Here is a 26,148-nt window from a genome sequence, read left to right as displayed (position 1 = left end):
ATCAAGATATCATATAAAAATTAAAAAGATCTTGTCACCCAGGAGTTAAAAAAAAATGCGTGATAACAGAAAACTGTTGTACTGTTTTATTTTTTAAAGATATTTAAGGTAAAACCTTCTCACGGGAAAGGTGGACTATATAGTCTAATGTGCATGCTAATACATTCAAATCAATGTCTCAAATACCACTTCTAGTTAATACTAATTTGTTTAAGCTCGATTGTCGTGGAAACTTCAAGCTTATTTGAACCAGTCTCGAGTCCGTTTCCTTGCAATAAAACAGTACTCATCCCATATGAGAATGCTTGAACTCACGATCTTTGAGCGGCCGATACCTAAACCATTAGACCATCGCTTCCCTTATATACTCTGTTACTCACTGAGCTGAAAGTGTTTTGAATTTCGTGTCAAGTTGGTCATTGCTTTGCCTGATTTACTCATTCTTTCTGTAATTAAATCGGTATCGGGATCTTTATATATATTATCTTATTTACTGATACAAGTATCTAATACCATTGTAAATTAGCAACAGAGTACTTTTATATTGCCAGTTAAACTGACATTCCGTTTGCATTCATATTATTTATCTTCCTAATCCAACTTTTACTCAGTTTTAAAAATGCAGATTTTACTCATTTTGCATATTTGCCTTTTTGTTGATAATTTCATACGAGGTCATACAGTTTATATTAACCTTTACACTGCTAAATATCTAAAACGGACTGGTCTATCATTCAATTTGGGCAATGAAATTCATTGTTCGAAGGGGTGTCCACTGAAAATTTACTGACTGAATAGTGAACGGATGTGCAGACTTGTCTTGGTCTGCACTGGTCGCAAAGGCAGAATTACTTGCCGCAAGCAGGCTAGCTAAAGGTTAACACAGTATATAGACAGATGTTGATTGTTTATGATCTGAATTGAAATTCATGCGGACACTTCAACGTTTATCCAGTAGAATACACACTGCACACTTACACTAACTGGTACTTCTTCCATTCAAATAGCATCAATATTCTTGAGTATGAACTTCATTGTCATGTATTATTTATTTGTTGCAGAGGGAACAAGTCTCTTTTTGTATGTAGAATCTTCATGCGAACGTCTCTGAATAGTTGCAGTACATATCTAGACATATATCACGGTATCTTAAGATTATCATGCTGGTTCAAAACTTCAATTTGTTTTGCATGGTAGTCGGCCAATCATACAAGTGTAAAAGGTAAGGCGCATTGATCTAATCAAATATCGAAAGTATCTATGAATACCGCGATTACAACTACATCGCCAGGTGAACATTTTTTATCAAGGAAAGATAGATACTTCTGTTGAATAAAATTTTTTAGTCGCTAATCAAATTTTTTACATTTAAACTGACACAAGTTTAAGCCAAGTTTTTTTTTTCATGAGAAAATAATAGAGATTTTTTATTAATATATCTTACAGCAGCAAATATAGTGGAAAAAAAAAACTCGAGAATTTTAACCATTATACTAATAATTGAAGTGTTGTTTTTAGATCTGAATTTGTGTACTACCTTACAGAATTATTTGGTACCTAATTACCACTATTTTTAGGTATCATATGTTATCAAGTTATTTAATCAAGGATCTATGTCATACTTTATTGTATTACATTAACATACCTTTTGACGTTTTTCAAAGTTAGGTATAAGCTGATTTACCTCAATAATTCAACATTTTACACAGTTAAAATTTGATTTAAACTGTGATGAATATAAACCCGGTAGTTTTGTATAAATATGGACGTTTTGGTAAAGATGATAAGTTTTGGATTAATTATTTCTCGTTTGGAAGGTAAGATAATATCTTCTATTGATAATAGATAAAATAAATAAAGATTAATAGATTATGCATTTTATGTCAAGATAATCGTAATTCATTTTGAAAATCACCCTTTTGACCGTACTAGTATTGAACGTCTACAATTTCAGATATATTTCATTTAATCCTAAAGCTTTCCTATCGTCCATTATTTTATTTCGGTAGAGATCAATGTAATTAATGTTACTACTAGCTCTGATTAATATATTTAAAAAAGACTGACTTAGAAAAGGGAAACGATTACTTGCTAAACAAATGTTGTTGTTTTATTTTAACCTGAAATTTTAAAGTTGCCAAATTTATCCGTTTTTCTTCCTTTTATACAAGGTAAATATATTTTAAACCAGTCCTCATAAATTTTGTTTTACTTCCTTTTGACAATAAATTTAATGCAGGTTTCGTGTACACCGTCGTATGAACACATTGGTGACTCTAAATTGTATTTTTGTACTCATAACAGGTGTACATATTTAATTCTGCTCAACCCGGCGCTAGAAGGTGCGGACTGCAACAAGCATTTCCACCATCGCCCATGAATAGCTTAATCAAATTTTCAGTTTTGCCGTATTGGTAGATATTTTTTCCCCCACTTTTTCTATTTACTATAATTTGTCAACCTACGGTTAGCACTTTCAGAGAAGTTGTTATCAAAGATCTCTCAAGTATTCAATGCGAATACCTAATATGATGCACAAAAGATTATCGAACCAAATCAACATTATAGTCTACATTAAAAAGTATCTGCTAAGACACGGTTCATTCATTTTCCTTTGACTGTGATGCAAGAGAAGGAACAACAAGAGAAGATGCAACATAAGAGAAGGAATTAAGACAATGAATAAATGTTTGGATTATTTTGAGTTGAATTGTAAACTGAATATTTGTAGAAGACATTAATTATATTTATGGTCTATTCACTATACCTTTGTGTCTTTGTTGTGTATTATGTTATGATTATTATTATCTAAAGGGAATCGCACACCAATTGTTCCTTTATTTCATTTTTCAGGTTTAGTCATTCTGAATGTTCCAAGTGCCGGGAAGTGCGGAAATAAGACAGTTCTTAGATGTGATGTAGATTCCGAAATTGAATCTACAGCCTGGTATAAGTCAACCGATGCCTTCATAATAAATGGCACTGCTGTGAAACCAGAAGACCGGAACAAGTATAAAGAAACAAGGGGTACTTTGTCGTTCAATCTGACCATACATAACACAAGAATATCAGATGAGGGATATTACAGATGTGGAAACAATTTTTATCTGAGTTCGTCTGTTCATCTCAAGATAGAATGTATGTATACATCATCCATACAAAACTCAACGAATACTGTTTTAAGATATATATGCCTATATTTTCATTGGTCTATACGTTTTAAATCTCTGTTACACTTTATCTGTGTCATTCGTAGAGATAACTGAAAGTTCCCATGTAAAGCTGTGAATGTACCGTTTGCAACATTTAAACAAGAGGGCCAAGATGGCCCTTGGGGTCGCTCACATGAGAAACACACCATAACAGTGTAAACATGTTTGACCTAGTGATTTCATGACAACAAATATTCTCAAACAAGTATTTTCTTTGATTTGACAGAGTGACCTAATTGTAGGCCCCACGTGACCTAAATTTCTTCAAGGCAGCCATTCTGACTGCATTTTATGAATATCCAATGTAAAATGCAGCCCATATTGCATACAATAGGGTTTTCTTTGATTTGACCAGGTGACCTAGTTTTTTACCCCAAATAACCCATATTCAAACTTGACCTAGATTTAATCTAGACAAACATTCTGATCATATTTCATGATTATCAGGTGTAAAATGGTTTAACCTAGAGACCTAGTTTTTGACCCAAGATTACCCATATTAAAACATGACCTAGATTTTATCAAGGCAACCATTCTGACGTCTGGCGTAATTTCATGAAGATCCGTTGTAAAATGAAGTCCATATTGCATACACAAGGGTTTTCTTTTATTTAACCTAGGGCCCTAGTGTTTGACCCCAGAAAACAAAACAATATTTGTATTTGACCTAGATTTCATCAAGGCAATCATTCTGACCAAATTCCACGAAGATCAATTGAAAAGTACAGCCTGAATACCATACACAAGGTTTTCCTTTGACTTGACCTAGCGACCTAGTTTTAAACTCCAGATAACCCATATTCAAACTTTACCTAGATTTTAGCAAGGCAATCATTCTGACCAAATTTCATGAAGATCAATTGAAAAATACAGTCTCTATTGCATACACAAGTTTTTTCTTTGATTTCACATAGTGACCTACTTTTTGACCCCAGATAACCCATATTCAAACTCAAACTAGATTTTTTTCAAGGCAATCATTCTGACAAAATTTCATAAGGATAAATTTAAAAAAATACAGCATCTATAGCATACAAAAGGTTTCTGTTTGATTTGACCTAGTGACCGTCTTTTTGATTCCAGATAATCCATATTCAAACTCGACCTTGATTTTACCGGTATCAAGACAATCATTCTGACAAAATTTTATGAAGATCAATGCAAAATGCAGCCTCTACTGCATACACAAGGTTTTTCTTTGATTCAACGTAGTGACCTAGTTTTTAATCACAGATAACCCATATTCAAACTTGACCTAGATTTTATTTAAGCATCATTTTGACCAAATTTCATGAAGATCAATTAAAAAACTAAGCATCTATCGCATACACAAGGTTTTTCTTTGATTTGACATAATGACCTAGTTTTTGACCCCAGATAACCCATATTCAAATTTGACCTCGATTTTATCAAGGCAATCATTTTTACCAAATTTCATGAAGATCAATTGAAAAATACAGCCACTATCGCATACATTAGCTAAATGTTGATAGAGAGACGACGGCCGACGGACATCGAGCGTTGAGCTAAAAATACAGTTTGCTAGAACACGTAGTCATTTTGATACTAATTTAATGAACGGTATTATTATTACCTATACATGCTTCAGCAGCATTACCTCTCTCATAAATAACGTTAAAATTTAATTCATATTGTATTTTAGTGCAGATTAGGTTACAATCCACAAACAGAAGTACGGGGACTTTTACTATTTTGTTTTACCATGGAAATGCCGCTATTGTATTCCGTGTATAAACGAATTTATTGTGAGGGGGCTTGTCCATCCAATCGAAGATATTTGTTTATTTCAGTGTATGATTGAAATCTCCTCCAAGTGAATGTAAGATGTACGGTGGCACAAAGGTGCACAGAGGTGACATCCGCAACACTTTATTTATATTGTGGCCACAACTTAGTAAATTGTGGCCACAATTTAGTAACTTGTGACCACAATTTACTAAGTTGTGGCCACAACTTACAACTTAGTAAATTGTGGCCGCAACTTAGTAAATCGTGGCCACAATTTAGTAACATGTGTCCACAACTTACAACTTAGTAAATCGTGGCCACAACTTAGTACATCGTGGCAACAATTTAGTAACTTGTGGCCACAATTTAGTAAATTGTGGCCACAAGTTAGTAAATTGTGGTCACAACTTATTCAATTGTGGCCTCAACTTAGTAAATTGTGGTCACAATTTAGTATATCAGCCAATCGAAACTATAAATAGATGGATAGACGGACGGACAGATGAATAGATTGGATGGTACATACGTACCTACCTACTTATTTATTTGTCAGCACTTCCGGCCGTCTATCTATCTTCCATTCCTGTCATTGACATTTTATGCGTCCATTTCGTATGGTTGCTGATTTCTGCCATTTTGCGTTATCTCCCTGCGACCCTCTCGAGCGAAAACACGAGATTTAACAAGTTAAAATGCGGGGGTGCAGGCTGAAAAACTCTCTATTGAGTGGGGAAGCGGAGCGAAAACACGATAATTACCGGGGTCACGGGGTGAGAATTAGTAGCTTGTATATCAGGGGTGGGGAGCGAAAACACGATAATTAGCGCTGCTTAAACGTAGTGTTTCTGAACCGCGCCCCGACATCTAGTTACCAAATTTCAGCCCGCGATCTTGTTAATCATCATGTTTCCTTGCTCCCACTAAATAGCGAGTTATCACCCCGAACCCCCATCATTTTAACTTGTAAATTTCACGTGTTTCGCTCGGCGCGGTCATCAGGCGAAACCTCGTTATAAAAAACGTTTAAGGTATTAGACCCATAACAGAGTACCCCCTTTTTGAAGAGTATTCAATTCCTACGATAAACCTACTTTATCTGCAATTTTCAGGGTTGGGTGGGGGCGTAGGTTCAAGCCTCACTGGGACCAACATTTTTTTTCCTTATTTTTCTTTTTTTCTAGTAACTTTTTACTTCTTTCAATACTTGTTTTTGACTCATTGTACAAAAGTGTAAAATATTCTTTTGATAAGCGATTTCTTGCTGTTCAAAGTGAATTTACCTCTGAAACAGAAGGGGTAGAGTTAGACATCTTTAAAAATATTGAGTTAGATGTGGTAAAAGTTCTCTATTTTGCCTTCATTCTTTAGATTACATATTGTGGAAGAAATGTAGGTAGGTTTTACTTCTGCCCCAAGGGTATTTTTGAATGAAGTGAGCAAAATTCAAAACAGACCCGCAGGATTTGACCTTAATTTTTCAATGTAGAAATTAGAATTCTGTCTCATTAAATCCCTTTACTTGAGGTACCCCAGAAAAAAAATGATATTGACTGTTTTATTTTAAGTTTTATAATTGTTTTTACCAATAGTTTGATGTTTCTTTCATAAAACATAATGGTATAATGAATTCTCTGCAAACATTTTGGATGAAGGCTGCCACTTTGAAATTTGTCTGTACTTGAGCTTGAGGAAAAACCATAAATTACACAAAATTTATAAAAAACGGCACGGTAAAAGTTTTTAAAAATTTGCAACATAGTGCAAAGCACGGTCAACTGTAAGTATATACCAAGCAAATGCCATTTTTTAAACATCACTATTACCTTAAGCAGTGCTAATTATCGTATTTTTGCCCCGCGCCCCAGACATACCAGTCACTAAATCGCCCTTGCGGTGTTTCGGCCTGCGTTCTTGACATTTTAACTTGTTAATTCTCGTGTTTTCGCTCGACGGGGCCCCGGAGTGAACATATAATTTAATTGGGCTAAAACGCGAAATGGCAGAATTTAGCATCCTTACAAAATGGACGTGCATAAAAGTGTATACGTCCCTGCAACGGGTTAGACAGGAATGGAAGATAAATAGACGGACAGAACGACAAATAAATAGGTAGATAGGTAGGTACCATCCAAACCATCCGTCCGTCAATCCATCCGCCCATCGGTCCGTCCCTCCATCCATCTATCTATCTTTTATTCCAGTTTAACGTTTGCTGGTACGTAGACACTTTTGTGCGCTCCTATTTTGCACTCCTATACAGCAGCAAAGAAAAAACAGTCTTTTCGATTGGCTAATTCTGTAATTCCGCGTTTTTGCCCTATTAAATTATATTTTCGTCCCTCGGCCCCATCGAGAGAATACACGAGAGTTAACAAGTTCAAATGTCCAGAAAGCAGGTCAAAACCCCGCCAGGGAGATTTAGTAACTGGTATGTCTGGGGCGCGAAACACGATAATTAGCGCTGCTTAAACGTTTAATAGCGATTTTTCGCCTGGTGACCACTGCGAGCGAAACACGTGAAATTTACAATTTATAATGGCAGGGGTTCGGGGCGATAACTCGCTATTTAGCGGGGGCGAGGCGAGGAAACATGATAATTAGCAACTGAAATGTCAGGGCGCGGTTCGAGAACACTACGTTTAAGCAGCGCTAATCATCATGTTTCCGCTCCCCATCCCCGACATAGCAGTTATTTATTCTCACACCCTTGTAATTATCGTGTTTTCGCCCCGCGTCCCTTCTAAAATAGAGAGTTTTCAACCTGCGTCCCCGCATTTTAACTTGTTAAATCTCGCGTTTTCGCTCAACAGGGTTGCGGGGAGATAATGCAAAATGGCAGAAATCACCAACCATACGAAATGGACGCACAAAAATGTTTACGTCACTGCAAAGTGTGATACAGGAATGGAAGAGACGGACGGAAATACAGACAAATAAATAAGTAGGTAGGGACGTAGGTACCATCCAATCTATTCATCTGTCCGTCCGTCTATCCATCTATTTATAGTTTCGATTGGCTGAGATACTAAATTGTGGCCACAATTTACTAAGTTGAGGCCACAATTTACTAAGTTGAGGTCACGATTTACTAAGTTGTGGCAACGATTTACAAAGTTGTGGCCACAATTTACTAAGTTGTGGCCACTGTATAAATAAAGTGTTGCGGATGTCACCTCTGTGCCACCGTAACGATGTAATATTTTCATGAGTGCCTCAGTAATGGGTGAACATATAAAACGTAGCGTTCGATTTTACAATTAAAAGAAAAACAACAATTTTTCTATACATTTCTATGGTGACACATTTCTGCCACGAGATAGCTAGGTAGCTATTGCAATAATTAAAAGAATTATCGTGATAAAGCGAAGTTTTCTGAAAAGATTACCCCAAAAGTCGAACGTTTTCTGCAAATATTATTGCGATAATTTACATTATTATCTTGATACTTTTTGCGTAAGTGCCCACAACTGCCATTTATGAGCTAGAAAAAGAAATCTTGATATTTCGAACTTTTCTGAAAAGTTTCCTTGAAATATTTTTGACCATATTATCTCGATATATATTTGCATTTAGTGCAAAGAGCTGCCATTTTGATATTATTAGTTACACTGCTTGTTGGTGACAGGATACGGGATATACGCTGTCGAGGAAATCCATATCAGGCGAGAGCGAAGCTCGAGCCTGATATAGATTTTCGAGATAGCGTATATCCCGTATCCTGTCACCAACAAGCTGTGTAACGATTTTATCTTGCCGACTACCCTTTACTTACATGCTATAATCAACACATTTTGTAAATTAACAAAGCTACTTACAGTGCACTGTGCAGACTGGAATCCTACAATCATTTGTTTGGTCATCATGTTTTGTTTATAGTTGATTTACACCAGCCATAAAATGCACAATGACCTGTGTTTTGATTACATCACAAAACACAAAAACTCATTTTCTCAGGTTATGAACTGGTTTAGATCATAAATACTAAAAACGCTTCTTGTTTCATCCCTTCGAAAGTCACCAGATTTCACGATATCACAAATGACTTGATACTTCGGCTTTCATCCCGTTTCCTGTTAAATCATTTATCTTGCACGTAGATTAAATGATCCTACAACAAACTGCTGAGTAATGAATATGTCAATTCTACGATGATTTAACAAGAAATCCAACGTCCGTGTATCCCATACAGAGTTATTCCGCTATTACGGCTAACTTTTGTCAAACTTCATGAGCCTCAACTTAAGCAGAATGAAATCGGCATGAAAACACTAAATTTACTCTCGGAAACGATACTATCACTGGAGCTAAGGTAGCAGGGTACACTTAGATTCGAAAATTTTGGGCACGGACAGTCTTACATGTCGCGAGTCGCAATATTGCACTTCCTTTATAAGCTGCATCAGGGTGGCCATTTTATAAAATCTGGAAAGTAGATCCCTCGGAAGCACCGAAAACAATGCAAACAGTGAAAATTGCAGACTCGGTTTGATCGAGTCTGTTCATGAGCAGTAATGTAATAAATTGCCTGCATGTTTTGTGCTTTTAATTAATGGCAAGATCAGGATTCTCATACAAGAATAAAGAAAGCTATCAAAACGAAAGTGTTACACCATCCATGAAAAATACCATGCCAAAATCATCAATTTTGCACTTTTTGAACAGCCTGCAATGATCCGCTGCAAGAACAATGCCCAATTTTGTTGCATTTCTCAATTTAATAGTCCTTGCTGAACTTCGGGATATAAACGGAATGGGGGCCCATCCAGCTCGTTTTTTCACAAAATAGCGAAAATGTTCCTGAGTATCAATCAACAAACACAGAACCCTTCCGTGATTTGAATTTTCCGCGAAAAGGTGCCTCAATGATTCATACAAAGCTACCAGCAGTTAGTTTTACAACTGACATCAGAATTTTACATGTGTCGGCTGTATAAATTTTCTAAAGAATTAACAATCATTATCTCTCACCTTAATTTACAGACATCCAAAATCACGAAGTTCTAATTATAACAAATATTGACGGGGGCCAAATTCGAAGTGTACCCTGCTACCTAATAAATAATCTGACATGATACAATTACGCCAGCAGTGTGGCAGCCATTTTGTTATTATCAAAATTCATATCTGAAATATACTAGCAGGATATGGAATATATCCTATCTCCACGTGACGCCTGTTGACCAATAGAAATGCAAGAAACTTGCAGGAGGCAAGATAACTATAAATACACGCTACTGAATCGATGGAACACTGTTGAACCCTTTAATTTAACACTGAACTTAACCACCATCATGCAGTAGATACTGTAGACTACGAACTTAAAAGTCTGGCGCCAATAACTGATTGATATCATCGTGTTCTTTTTATACAAATCTAGCAGCTGTGACGTTGCAGTAACGGAATTTTGCGCTTTTAAAAATGTTTTCAGAAAACAATAAAAATATCTGGAAAAAAATGAATTATTGCGATTATGTTTTCAAAAAATTACGCAATCTTCTTTAAAAGTTTAGAATATTATCGTGATAGCTACCAAGCATCTCGTGGCAGTCTCGAGCATTAACGCGAAATTTTGCGCTAAAATGTTTTCACAAAATATCATTTAGTGCTGATTTTTTTTTTCAGAAAAAAAAAACCAACACATTTCCTGGAAAGTTTACATTATTATCGCGATAGCTACCTAGCTATCACGTGGCAGAAATATGCCACTATACATTTCATCTCATTTCAATGGATTTTGCTAAATCATTCCTTGTTTGGAAAATAATTCTTTAAGATTATGTATTTTTCTTTCATTTTTATACGTGGAGCATATGTTTTTTATTCCTATGATCTGTCGCGTACAAGTGTAGTTCCATAGCAGTGACCATTTTTAAATGAATAAGCTCACTTCTTGAAACAGTGAGAGCTACTATATGATTTATAGTTGTATTTCAGTAACTACAGAAAAGAATGAAGTATTAATTAAATAAATTCTAAAAAGAAAATTCACAAATAAAAAACGCAACCACCCAAACAGGGTGAGCTTAAACCAAATTATAGAACTTTGTTTTTTCCACGACGACCTTCTTTCTAGTATTGTATCGAACTTTAAAATATCACCGTGATATTACACAAATTCTGTTATACATATGCATTAAATTCGGTAAAAATAAAAATCTGAAAAGAGTATTGATTTAATTTTGCGGACAAACAAATAACTAATTTCTGCTACAATACAAACTTTATTCAAAGCCGGTGATATACAGTTAATATTAGCTGTGTATAGCTATTGATTGACATCCAAGTTCTTGTTCGAAATTTCATGATTATAAAGAATTCTAAATTAAATAAATAAATAAACTACCTTTAAAAGAGAATATTACATCAATACACTATCTGAATTAGAATGATAAATTATGTTCTTTAAACTAAATCTAAAACCCGATTTGATAGATTAAAAAGCGACAATAATAGATAATGTCGGTAACTCAGTTCGCGAAACATATTCCGTGTACATAATTGTTATAGGGCGGAAGTAGTTAATAGGCCGTCCATTCTGTCGTCATCAATACTTTATGTACATATTTCGTAGAAGTGGAATACGAAGCTGTTTTTCATATTTGTAAATATAAATTAAAAGAAAATATGTTTATTGTAGGTCAAGCTTCAGCCTCTGTACTGACTGTGACAAATGAAAAGAAAGTGGTCATCACCGTAGATAAACTTTATCCAGCATCGCCTACACGTACTGTCTCATTTAAAAAAGAGGTATATGTACGGTATAGATAAATAAGCCGCTAAAATTAATATTACCTAACTGTTACACTGATTGTGGCAAATGGAAGCTTTAGTGTTTCCTCGTTTAATGAAGAGAGATGTGTTTATTTTGATAGTCACATTCTTATATAATCTATTTTTATTTTTGTTTGGTTTACCGTCACAGTGACACAGTTGTTGGTCATATGGTTGCTTTCCAGCTTTTGTTGGTGGAGGAAGAACCACAGGTTCCCCTTCGTGCATTATTGCACCTGGGTAGAATCAGAAACCTTCCGTTAGCTAGCTGGATGGCTTCCTGAATGAAATAATTATTCAAGCAACCGCGGTTTCGAACCCACAGCTGTAAGTGGCAGTGATACGAAGTCAATGACCTAAACTACTTGGCTATCATACATTAAACTGGTGAATAAGCATTCTTTATGAATTTTGCGACCCCTAAAGGCGGAGCGCTCAGGAAATTACAATGCTCCGTTGGCTATGATTTTAGTACATACGTCATGTCAGCATGAGGCATGAGAAAACGTGCATTTGCTAGAAGTTGCCCATGAAAAGTGTATTTACATATAGGTTTGAGCGCTCATTTACTTACTAAGATCATTTCGTGGTTTCAATTCCAAATTTGAGAAAATGTTGGGTTTTTTTTTTTTGTTTTTTTTTTTTGAAACTTTATGGTGAGAGCAAAATCATTGAAAATGTAAAATCAGTTCAGAAACGTATTTACTTGGAATTATAAGGATTTATTTTCTATGGTGTTCATGTATATTTGAACCCTGCCGAACAACACACACAATTAACATAAAAGCCCTTTGGACAATTTATTCAATGTTAACATTATTCGGCAAGATTTACACATGCATGAAAACCAGAAAAAAGTCTAATCCTATTGCGAGAGAAAGAAAAAAGCAAAGCTGAAATATATGGAATTCTAGCTATGTAGGTACCATCCTCAGTATCAGTTCATTATACTTTTAGCATACATGAAATTCTTCGGTCTCGACACTCTTTTAAAGGTCCTATGTATTTTATATGCAGACGACGTTCAGTTCTCTAGCCTGTACCGAGCTTAAACTATTACAAATATTAAATACGAATAGTCGGAACTTAACAAGATATATATTTTATCTATGACCTACTTGGTCTCTTTATTATTGGTAACCAATGATTCGTAAATGATTAGAAGTTAGAATAGCAAAATCATGTGTAACAAGAGCTGTCACAGGAGTGACGAATAATACCCCCTTAATAACACGGTCTTGTCACTGAATTAAGCCAATGTCAAAGTCGAACTGTATTTAATGACATTATTTTGTATCAAAAGTTATTTAAATCTGTCAACCCTTTCATGAGCCCGGAAACCATGCGTTTGGCAATTTTTAAGTTGGAAATGGGCCATCACTACGTCAAAAATGGTGGTTTGTAGGCAAAGTCGAACTTAACATTTATTTTACACCAGTGTACCAAAATTGTTTAAATTTGTCAAGCGTTTTATGAGTTATTGTCCGGAAACCATGAAATCCAACGGACCGACAAGCTCACTCCTATATACCCTCCCCCCACCTCCACCCCCGCCCAACATCGTTTGTGAGGATACAATTAATAAATAATATTACAAGCTATGTGTATTCGGTGACCTTAGACTTCTAGCTGTATCTAAAGGAGATCTGCATTTATTTTTTGACGGGTCTTACACTTAATGGAGTTCTAACTTGCATATATTAGATAGAACTCCATTAAATGTAAGCCTCGTCAACCAAACGATAAATGCAGATTGCCTTTAGATACAGCTAAACCTCCTCCTTCTCATCTTATCAGCTTTAAGGGTCAATACGTTCTAACTCAAATCTATACTTAGAAGAAAAGAGCTGTAGCTCCATGTAGCTCTAAATAGCTCTATCTCTTAACACAATGTTGGTTTTAAATTAACACCTCAGTAGGGAAGATAATTCTTAAATATACATGTTCTATTCAAAATGAATCCTTTATCAAACCTCTTATCGATTCGGTGCTTTCTACACCCGTATTATCTTAGTCAGTCGTTTGACTGACTACTATTTTATCCTACTTTCTTTTTCCGGTATTTCCATTGCGTTATTAAAGTTGGTCAATCACTTTTGAGGAACATTTTATGACATTTATTAGTTTTAATATATTAGCTTGAGATTTTTTAGGAACAAAAAAACACATTACATAGAGTTAGATCCCTGTTGGAAATATACATTTTGTTTCTTTTTATGAAAATTTGCTATTACTTCCCTTTATATAAAAATAATTAAAAAGTTGTATATTTCCTTTGGTTTCGGTATAATTTCTAGTTTTACATTTATGGTGTTCCTTATGGACTTTGATAATTGAAAAAAACACGGATACCTGTTGTTTTTCATTTCTATAACATAAATCTATATTTATGAAAAAATCTAGAAAAATCTGTCCGCTATAAATAATTGTGAAAAACATCTTTAAGCCAAGGGGTAACTTCCTTGTTCATCCTGTAACGGTTGTGGTAGATTTATTTTCTGTTTATGTGCACCCTCCAAACAATAGCAGACAATTTAGATATAAAAATCAGTTACCGATGTAAGACAAATGCTGCGAAGTAACATTATCGCATACCGATACTTAGTCTCAAAAGTGAACATCACCGAGTTGGTGTTTTCTTAAGTCGTACCATCCAGTCGGTTGGTTTGAATAACTTACTTTTGTCCTTTCGTGTTTTCGGGATTTGCACTGCGCTATAAATTTATTGATATTACTGGGCTGTTGCACTTCGTTATGCACAAATCTTCTAATGCAACACTTATTTTTTCGATTATGGTAAATGTTACATGAAGTTCATTTTTGAAAATTGGCATGCGGCGTTAAGACAAGTATATTTCTAATGTCGTGAAGGAATTTATTTACACAGATGTATAAAATTCGTGTTATGCGACTTTTTCAAAATAGGTTGAGTTTTTTTCTGAACACGTGCAAACTTTTAAAATTGTTAAACCATTGACAAAAACATAAGTGTAGGCTGAGAAGTGGAGGGTCACGGTATAATGAACAGGTTTGACCTTAAGCGATATTGTTTTGCCCTAATGTTCTGCAAGTCCATCAGACGGATCTTGTCTTATAATTATTTAATCTTCTTACCTCACTACTGAATATGACATCGGACATATTAAAGTGCGGACATGATTCCGCTTATAAAAGCTTCTGTGTGTTTTAATTTTCAAGTTGATGTCTTGTCCTAATTTACAGAATTACAACACCTTTATACCAGGAACTTGGAATTGTTCCAGCAGTACAAAATACCAAGGTTACTATAGATGTGTATGGACTTCAAGTAACTCTCTAGCTGATGGTTCCTATTACTACAGTCTTCTCGTAACGACTATAACACAAGCTGATCCACTGACAGGATCTTTTAACATAGGTATGGGTTTTTTTTACTTTGTGTTTAATCTAAACAGCATGATCAAAAATACTAACATCTTACATGACGTCCTTCGTTTTTTAAATCTTTAAATAGTAGAGCCATGTCTTTGTATGTTTAAGATATAAACGTTTACTTTAAATATAGGAGAATGTTAAGAAGATTTCAAAACGTATATGTACTAAAAAGTAAAGCTTTTAAGATGGTACTTCTACAACTCCTGACAGACACAGAATACATGTTTTAAACAAAAACTGTAACTGGTGTAATTTACTTACAATTGTTTTACAAATACCACAGGCTATATTTTAAGTAAAGTGCTATCAAAAACTCTATGAGTATTATATTTCTTAGGTAGCGATATGCTTTTAAAAATGAAATAAAATTGGTGAAGTGGTATTGTCATTTTTTTCCGAAAAAAAAACTAGCTTCTTTAACAGAACATATGTAAGCTAAATGCAACTGACTCTGATGCAAATTAAGTACAGAGCCTAATAACCACAACTTTAGTTTATCACATGTTTGACGTTGTGGGAGTGAAATCAAGCCATTACATAAATGGCATTACCCTAGTGTAATAAAGATTGACGTTGACATCGTTTCAAGTATAGCAGTCGTTGGTCGAATTTACTTGGTCTAAACTAGGTAAAGAAAGAGGGAAGTTTGATGTTTCAGCAGGAAAAATTAAAAGAATATTACATTTGTGTCTTTCCACATTGAATTTATTAAAGTCGTTGAATAAAATTGATAAAATTCTCGGTAGAGCCTCGTATTTTATTATTTCATTCAACCTGTTTAATGAATTCAATATGAAGAGACACTCATGTTATATCCTATATTTAGCTGATTATTGTATCAGATATTGAACTTAAATACAAAATATACACCAAAATACCAGATGATAATGTAAAGGCGCGAACTTCTTCTTTTTAGCTCACCTGTCACAAAGTGACAAGGTGAGCTATTGTGACCGCTTGATGTCCGTCGTCAGTCGTGCGTCGTGCGTAGTGCATCGTCCGTCGTGCGTAGTGCGTCGTCCGTCAACAATTTCTAAAAACATCTTCTTCTTGAAAACCACTGGGCAGAATTACACCAAACTTCACAAAAAATGATCCTTGGGTGGCCCCCTTTCAAAATTATTCAAAGAATTGAATTCCATGCAGAACTCTGGTTGCCATGGCAACCTAAAGGAAAAACTTTAAAAATCTTCTTCTCAAAAACCAGAAGCCCTAGAGCTTAGATATTTGGTGTGAAGCATTGCCTGGTAGACCTCTACCAAGTTTTTTCAAATCATGACGCCGGGGTTAAAATTGACCCCGCCCCAGGGGTCACTTGATTTTACATAGGAAAATTTTAAAAATATTCTTCTCAGAAACCAGAAGCCTTAGAGCTTAGATATTTGACATGAAGCATTGCCTAGTAGATCTCTACTAAAGTTGTTCAAATCATGACCCCAGGGTCAAAATTGACCCTGCCCCAGGGGTCACTTGATTTTACATAGATTTCTATAGGAAAATCTTCAAAAAATGTTAAAAAATAAACCTAGAGCTTAGATATTTATCATGTAGCATTGCCTAGTGGACCTCTACAAATTTGTTCAAATCATGACCCCCGGGATCAAAATTGACCCTGCCCAAGGGGTCACTTCATTTTACATAGGAACATATTAAAAAATTTTCTAAAAATAAACCAGAAGGCCTAGATCTTAGATATTTGACATGTAGCATTGCCTAGTAAACTTCTACAAAATTTCTTCAAATTATGAACCCCGGGGTCAAATTGACCCCGCCCCATGGGGTTACTTGATTGTACATAGAAAAATCTGCAAAATTTTCTAAAAATAAACCAGAAGGCCTAGAGCTTAGATATTTGACATGTAGCATTGCCTAGTGGACCTCTACAAAATTTGTTCAAATCTTGACCGCCCCCCCCCCCCCCCCCCTCTCCCAGGGTCAAATTGACCCAGCCCCAGGGGTTACTTGATTGTACATAGGGAAATCTTCATAAATTTGCTAATAATAAACCAGAAGGCCTAGATCTTAGATATTTGATATGTAACATTGCCTAGTAGACTTCCACAAACTGTATTCAAATCATGACCCCCGGGGTAAAATTTGCCCCGGCCCAGGGGTTACTTGATTGTACATCGAAAAATCTTCCAAAAGCAATTCTAAAAATCATCAGTTTGACATTTGAAACATGTAGCTCATATTACTCAGGTGAGCGATCAAGAGTCATCATGACCCTCTTGTATAATTATTTTGATATGTTTTGAAATGAAACTTTCCGGTCTGTCAAACGTTCCGAAGCATAAAACAGTTCTATTCACGAAACCTATTCAATACTACATCTCAAGTACGTGAAGCCATACAAATTCCTTCAATGCTTTAATAAGAGTAATAAATGAATTCTATATTTCAGTTGTTTAAATGTTTGAACTATAATTTACAATGTATAACAGTTGTGATTCACGTTATCCTAAACTAAAGTAAAATATCAACTTCTTTCGCCAGTCATATTAATGCATACATTTCTAAAGCCTATCAAAGGGGATCAAATAATAATTGTTTTATCTTGATAAAAACTTCAAAGGCAAAGTTTCAGTCTCGAACAACCACATCATTCTTACCATTATGATAAAACTCAGCTAGACTGTTTACAGAAATATAAATGTATTCCTTATTTGTTTTATTTTATCTAACCTTACCGTTTTTGTCTTCACACAAACGTCTGCCATTTCACTCAAGGCAACTGTGACTCTCCCTTACAATACTGTGGTAGCCTTTGTGCGAAAAAAAAAAACACCAACATAATGCGCTGCAACAGCACCGAGACATCTTATGATTCTTTTGTGGTCGAATTTAAAAAGATGAACATCCTTTAACATCTTAGCTTATTTTCAGTTTCTCCACAGACACCTACAATATCGAACGTTGTAAAACTAAATGATAATCGAGAAGTTATTTACGGTAATGAAGGACAGTCCTTGACAATACAGTGCACATCAGTGGGAGGATATCCATCACCAACTGTTGTCTGGTACAGTAACAGTATATCCAGCTCTATCCAAATTGCATCTACAAGTACCGGTACCTTTTTGGGCAATGGTACATACAATGTCACGCTACAATATAAATTCACACCTTCAACGTCAGATGACAGGAATACATTGATCTGTAGATCGTACTACCCACAAGCCGATACTGCCCATAGGGGATCAAATAATAAATCAGTCATACTGTATCTTAGACGTGAGTATCTTACTAAAATAAAAAAAGCAATCCTGATATTCGGATTGTAATTCTTTTTTTTTTTTTCATAGTGTTCTTTTTGAATTTTGTTTTCATCCATGAAAATAACAGACACATTAGACTGAACAATTGTGGCGTATTGATACCACATCTATTCATTTGCATGTAGTATTAACCTCAGCTCCAAGTCAGTCAATTGTTCAAAAGTAATATATATTTAATTCTTTATTCAGTGGACCCATAACAACAAATTGCAAATTACCTATTCTCGGTATGCCATGTCGGCATTCTCCGGTTTTCACCGATATATATATGTTGAGCTATATTTGCATCCGAGGAATGTCGATTTGCCTTACGAGATGACGTAATCACCGACTGTGTTTACCTTAACAGATACATTTTCAGAATGTATAAACATTTATAACCATGCCTCTTTTTTGTAAAGTTGCGCATGTTTGTGATATTTTGTTTAAATATTATTGGTCAGTAAGACCTAGTCGGCCTGTAGCAGCCCAGGCAAAATTAGTGTCTACTGGAGATACTGTAGAGGTCAGCTGTAATACGACTGGTTGTAGACCTGCTGCCAATATGTCCTGGTCATACCAGGGATCAACAACTACAGGTGAAGTGACATCCACCATTGATGCGACTTCAGAAACATATACAGTCGTGTCATTATTTAGAAGACAGGTGACTGCTGCAGATAATGGACATACTGTACAATGCATAGTTACTCATCCAGCCTTGATCAGTCCATCAGAGAAAACAACATCAGTTAAACTAAATGTTAACTGTAAGTTCAGTTTTGTTTTGTGCACCTTTGAAAAGTTTTTGTTAATGATATATCTGACAGTATATTTATTTTATTGGTTTGCTATGAAAATTTGATCAACATTGTTTTTGCTGCATATGTAAATAGAATTTTGCCACTCCTATCTATTTCTGTAATTTTTAAGTTCATAAATCATTTAATCATGAACCAAATAAAAAGCGTGAGGTATATTGTTAATGTTAAGAAACATCTCTTAAACATTTGTAAATTTATAAAAGATAAAATATTTATAAAAGTTATAAGAAGCTTTGCTTCAATGCAACAGTACCCTGTCAAATATTACTGTTTCCTAGTAAAAGTATTGTTATCTATGTGTACATGTATATATTGTTATGATCTGTACATTGTGTTTTTGCATTTTTCTATCACAATGTAAATGGCCAAAGGCAAGTGATTTTCTGATTTGCCAATAAAATGTTAAAATATTTCAATATGAACACTCAGCTTATGGTGAATTAAGAATTACATTTAAAAAGGTTTTGTTTATATCGTATGGTGTCGAAAGAAGAAACAAACTGCCGTCTTGATTATTACAAATATTATGAGCAACTGGAATGACAGTCAACATATAAGATTAGAATAAATATTTAAATGATACGGATGATATATCAATATATCGTTCGTTTCACTGTACTATCGAACTTTCTTTAAAACCAGATGCAATATTTGCACAAGCAGTGCGGACACGAGAGAAAATGTTCCGTTTTCATTTATTTCATTTTTTGTTTTTGATTGATTTAACAATTTTTACACATTTCACTCGCGTTACTTCACGTGCAATATGATGACGTTAGCCCAACATCAAGTCGTCTCACTGTTAATATCTCTGAGATATATAAATCCCTATTATATTTTGAGAACAATAAAATATATAAGCAGATCCTTCGGAAGTGTACCGGGCAGTAATTATGTATATTCTTCGATTTTAATGAAGTATATTTTGATAACAATTCTCTATAATTTATTTTTGATATTCTTCCGTATTCAGATGTAGCACTTTGCCAGTGAAAATATTATATTTCAGTCTAATATTTCAAATATTCTCTAAAATATATATTTTATAAAGTACTCACGGTTATTTAAATTTCCATTCGGAATGGATTAAATAGCTTATTTAAATTTCCTAAGTATGATTTTTTTTTTCAATCAAATACTCTAGTATAGAAAACAGTTTGAAATATACAATCTATAAGATATTTACTGAATACAAAATATATTTTCTCTGGATTTTGCAGTTTCAGTTAGACCCTCTTCAACACGTATCACTGGCAACAAAGAAATAATTGCTACAGGACAAACAGCATTAACACTGACATGTACAACAGGATCATCTAACCCAGCCTCTGATATTAGATGGAAAAATGGTTCTGTAACATTAACTAGTAATCGTCCATACACGGAAACTACTGGAGACAATAATGGATTGGTGAGATCACAGCAACTGATACTGTATCCAACACGGTATATGGACGGTGATGTTATTATATGTTCAGTGTCTAATATAGTGTCACAGTCTGATGTAACGCTTACAACTACACTCAACTTAAAATGTAAGTTGCTAGTCACATATATATCTACTAAATGTATGATTTTATTCATATTCTTGTTTTCTTATTTTCATCTTTTGGATAATGTTACATGAGACATTAATTTGGCCCAAAACATTAGACAAGTGCCCTGAATCTTATGTTTTGTATTCTACACTGTAAGGATAGTTCTTGTTTCTTTTGGTGGGGAGGGAGGGCGGTTAAACGTCGCACCGACACGATCATAAGTCGTATGACGACTTCCCAGCGGTAATAGTGGAGGAAGAACCCAGGTGCCCCTCGATGCATTATTACATCACGGGCGGGCAACTCGGTAGAACCAGCGCCCTTCCGAAAGCAAGCTGGATGGAATTCATACATGAAGAAATGAACGCCCCGAGTGAGACTCGAATCTACCTTGGTGAGGGGCAAGCGATTCGAAGTCAGACCTAAACCACTCGGCCACGGAGGTCCCTGTAAAATTAGTGGCAGCAGGAAATGGATCCTAAATTTCGTTAGGAGTAAAAACTAAACAAAACTATAAATTCAGATATTAAAAAGAGATTTGCAACATTTAGGAACTTTAGTTTTGGTGTATAAAACTGAATACAATATGCAAATCGGACTAAGCACAACAAAGCTATAGTCAGTTGAATACGATAAATGTAATGAACGGTGACATTTTGGTCACTGTGGTGTCAGTGAAGTTGAATACATATAAAACTTGAACTGTTTCTTTGTCTGGAGTTCTTGATTTTGACAGAAAGGTTACATGAAACCATTGCCATCGAATAACTTTCATAATCTGTTGTTTTTATTTCAAAACACAATGTAATTTTAGTTATTACTTTATAAAGGATTTTTGTCTGTATTTACAATGAAATTACATTTGTATATTGAACATTCATAATTAGCTGTGCCATGTTTAGTAGTAACTTCTGCAAAGGGCTTTCTGTAGAAATCCATTAACCAGGTGATCTAACTTCAGATCGTCCATTGATCGAGCCCATGCCAGAGGTTATCTCTGTAGAAGGAAACAACAGTATACTTACATGTGTTGCTTCCAGTAAACCAGTATCTACATTCCAATGGTACAGAGAAGGACAGAGTGGTATTCTCAGTCAAGGAACTGGAACACTTGCCAGTAACAAATTGACATACACAATAAGAAACGTGCGGAGAACAGCTGCTGCAACATACAGATGTAATGCTAACAATGGTATTGAAACGGCAGATAATGAAAACGTTCTTCTTACTGTATATTGTAAGTATATACACATGTTGTACAAAGCATAACACTACCGTTTTATCTACTTAATCTTCTTAATTTTATCTACTTTAGTCGTACATCTAGATATTTTATGTAACATTGTCTTAATTTTAACATCTTTTTGAGCTTACTTTTACATACACTATGTGCAGAAGTCTGATTTTTCAGACAGAAATTTAATGTCACGAAATGTCGTTATGAATTGCAAAGAAAGCTGGAAAGACTTATGTGTTGTTGGAATAACTCGTAGCCTAAATAATTGGCTTTTGTTATGTGGTAAAATATGTGTACTAAGTTCATCTTTGTCACAGAGAGCAATAAAATGATAATAAATTAATCAAGAAAAGAACAAACAAAAAACGAAGAGTACAATGACGGACTCTGGAATTATCACCAAGTTATCTCCTTTGGTAACATTTTATTTGTGGCCAGGCCACTGAAGGGAATATAGGTTATATAAAACTTCTTAAATGATAGTAAGCTACTAATGAGGAAGTACGTAATGCAAGATAAATATTTATGCCTTAGAATAATGATATCAAATGCAGATTAATATCTTTCCCGTTGACCTATAAAACGCAAAAAATGACCTCTATGCAATTCTTTTAAAAATATTATTTCTTTTAAAATTGTCCTCACATCGATAAGACTAGATATTTAAAAGACACGGGGAGTAGCATTAATTTCGAAATCTGCAAACAATACTTTTATAAGGGGAGGGAGGGGTTGAAAGTTGTCTTACATGATAGCCCTACCAATAAAGTTGTTCATTTTGTTTCCAGATCCCCCAGTTGTCACTGCAGTAACAACAAACACAACTATAGAAGCTACGACTGCCTTGATAAAATGTAATGCTAAAGGTGTACCGAACAGTAACTATAGATATGGTAAATGGATTCAGACTTGGCCTGGTTATAATATTCCAGTATCAGAGAAACCCGGAAATGAGAGGCTAACATTAACAGATTTGACCTATGAGCACTCAGGTGTATACACGTGTTCAGCAAGTAATGGAATAAAAGTCTTTGGTACACAAAAGGAATTCATGGAAGGATCAGTTTATCTATTGGTAAAATGTAAGTGTATGTTTCAATTTTGCAGTGTATTTAGAAATTTATGACAGTGCCCATATCAAAACCAACCATCTATATGTTTCTATTGACCTAATTGTGTCTACAGTCGCATTCAAATTTGATTGAAGAGTTAAAAGGTCAATGTCGCATTGACCTCTTGAATGAAAACAAGTTCCAATTAACAAATAAAGAATACTTGTGCTCATGTTTTGACTCCTTAGAATTATTGCTTGTATAGTTAAAAGTCAAAGTTCAATGTCACATAGAATGATGACCCCTATTGTTCAGAGGTTAGTAACTCAAGTGTCAAGGCAATATTACCATTGAAATTAACAACGGTTTCTGTACTGGAAAAAAACTATATCTTTGAGTCTTGGTATGCTTTTGGTAAGTAGATGACCACTGTTGTTTTGAGGTCAGTTTGGGTCAAGGATCAAGGTAGCAGCATTCACAACTACATACCCAGTTGTTTCAGGCATTCCATCACTGAGAGCATTTTTGGTTTTTGGTTTACAAACACTTGTTCTTCATTTTCATATTTCAGCATACCCAATAATAACTCAGTTTAGTGAGATCACTCCAGTCAGATTAAAAGAAAATGCCACTTTTGAAGTTTACTATTACTCCAATGTAGCCAGATCTGAAGTAAAAGTCTTCAGGAATGTGAATGGATCCAGAAAAGCAGGAGTTATCTATACTGTAACAGAGAGCCATGCGGTGGTTGATTTACTGGTATTTTCACATACCATCAGAACAGGTGGAACTAGAGCTCGAATCTTCATGAAGATAAAGTCAAAGGATGACTTTGGTTTTTATGACGTTGTTGTGTCAAACGAAATAGATTCTAACAGTCGAACATTTGAAACTGTTCCGAAAGGTAACTCATCATTTCATCTACCACTCGAACATTTGAAACTGTTCCGAAAGGTAACTCATCATTTCATCTACCACTCGAACATTTGAAACTGTTCCGAAAGGTAACTCATCATTTCATTTACCACTCGAACATTTGAAACGGTTCCGAAAAGTAACTCAATATTTCATCTACCACTCGAACATTTGAAACTGTTCCGAAAGGTAACTCATCACTTCATCTACCACTTGAACATTTGAAACTGTTCCGAAAGGTAACTCATCATTTCATTTACCACTCGAACATTTGAAACGGTTCCGAAAAGTAACTCATCATTTCATCGTTATCAACAGAATTATGTTTGTGTGTTGACATTATTCCTGGTCTCCTGTGATATTTTATAACAGAGTTTTGTTTTTAAGCCGGTTGTAGGATTCATGAGGGACGTTGTACTTTTCATATCCTTTATGTTCAAACTCAGTCAGACGGACTCTTTCATCATTTTGCTCGGTTTCTATGCTTTAAAAATATGTTCAAATATGTTTGACTTTTTATACAAAATGTTCTTAAATGTTTTAAGACAAAATAATGTCATATGAGAAATCAGCCCTACAAATCATAGATATTGACCTTAACTGAACAGAAAATTAAAAAGATGTAAGGGATATATATCAACTGTTGAAATAGTTATGTATTTATTAGAAGTAATTCACCTATAATAGTAGAAATATACATTGTTTCAGGATCACATAATGAACATTTTTTTATATTTTTACTACAGCTGTGGCTTATAATATGACCTATCCTATTGCGCGCGCGTGTGTGTGTGTGTGTGTGTGTGTGTGATCTAAAACCCATGAAAACAGAAAATTAAGCTTTTGGAGTGGAAAATTAAGCTTTTGCAGTGAGAAATACTGAAACATATGTGTGGAATAACATGCTCTTTTATTCGAAGGTTTGACTACTGACCTTTTCATTTTTATTTTATTTCGTTTTTAGAGTGATATTCTACGTAATTTCTCTAAAAATGTCTTTAATTTCTGTACTGGTTAAATTCCGTTCTGTAATACAAGTCTACAATTTGAGTTTCTTGATGTCAAATATCAGTATCATTTTATCATGACTCCGCGTGGTAATAATTTCTGGGTCTTTCGGTCATATATAATAAAAATCCTCTTAAGCCAGTGGTGAGGGGTGTTGCATATTTCATTATCTCTCAAGAACAAACTCACTCAAACCCAGTCTGCTATTATTAAGCTAAGTTGCGTTCTTTGATTTCAGATGATCTTCTTAGATTCTGGTAACTTCTTCTTTGCAAGTATCTTTATTGAATCAGAATGTGTTTACTTTTAATTTTTTACATATAGTAAAACGTTATTTTTGTTGCAAGAAAATGATAAAAAGACCGTGTTGATGTAAAACAATAAACTTGTATTTTAAGGTCCTCCAAGTGATCCATTTGATATCAAGGTAGACAATATCCAACAAAACACAGCACGTGTGTCCTGGATACCTGGTTTCCATGGAGGGTTTGCTCAGACATTTTTGATACAGCTCAGTACTGATAGGAAACACTGGAGAAATGAGGAAACAGTTTACGGTGGGACGGACGAAAGTGAGGAACCGATGTATAAAGTGTTAATTAATCTTCAGGAGTCAACAATATATTATGTACGGATGTATGCCTTTAACAGTGAAGGAAATAGTCCTTTCTCTGAAATCCATAATTTCACTACTCTTATTATTAGAGGTAAGAGACCAATGCAAATAGTCTTATCTTGCTTAACATATTCTTTTGCATATTTGTTTCGTTTTCATTGTTTATATGTTTTTCTCAGTTGATGTATTTTAGCACATCTATCATGTATACATCTATATATACATACACTATTTTGAAAGGTTTCTATGGAAGGCCGGTGCGCCGTGCTAACTGCAAAATGTTAAATGCCAATTATGTAAGGTAAAATACTAATTACAAAATGTTTTATGTCACATATCTACTTTAAAACGATGAATACTAATGCTTAATGCTAAATGCTTATTTGAATAAAGAGATAATGACTCAGTACAAGAACGCATACTGAAATAGTCATTGGCTTTTCTTGAAAGATTACTTTTGTTTCTCTTTAAACATATTTCTTATCATTTGAGAGTACAAATTTTGAATGACATGAAGTACATGTTTTTGCCTCAACTTGGACTGTTAGTAAATTT

General features: G+C 34.6%; 1 protein-coding gene across 4 annotated transcripts in view; it reads left to right on the top strand.

Annotated features, from left to right (window-relative positions):
- The window catches only part of LOC123561122 (hemicentin-1-like), a 52,272-nt gene that overhangs the window by 17,039 nt on the left and 9,085 nt on the right, over positions 1 to 26,148 (top strand). For 3 of the 4 annotated variants that reach the window (XM_053516638.1, XM_053516640.1, XM_045353318.2), the window contains exons 7-11: positions 20,448 to 20,762; positions 21,727 to 22,002; positions 22,791 to 23,084; positions 23,626 to 23,958; positions 25,376 to 25,684. In XM_053516638.1, the coding sequence (XP_053372613.1) occupies positions 20,448 to 20,762; positions 21,727 to 22,002; positions 22,791 to 23,084; positions 23,626 to 23,958; positions 25,376 to 25,684 (1,527 nt within the window). Of the gene's footprint in view, positions 1 to 1,604; positions 1,818 to 2,853; positions 3,139 to 11,598; positions 11,709 to 14,954; positions 15,130 to 18,032; positions 18,381 to 18,867; positions 19,174 to 20,447; positions 20,763 to 21,726; positions 22,003 to 22,790; positions 23,085 to 23,625; positions 23,959 to 25,375; positions 25,685 to 26,148 lie in introns of those variants that run through there. The other variant, XM_053516639.1, reaches the window with a different exon arrangement.

The sequence above is a fragment of the Mercenaria mercenaria genome, chromosome 10 (assembly GCF_021730395.1).
Source record: "Mercenaria mercenaria strain notata chromosome 10, MADL_Memer_1, whole genome shotgun sequence".
NCBI classification, from domain to species: domain Eukaryota; kingdom Metazoa; phylum Mollusca; class Bivalvia; order Venerida; family Veneridae; genus Mercenaria; species Mercenaria mercenaria.
This window is presented reverse-complemented; position numbering and strand designations above follow the sequence as displayed.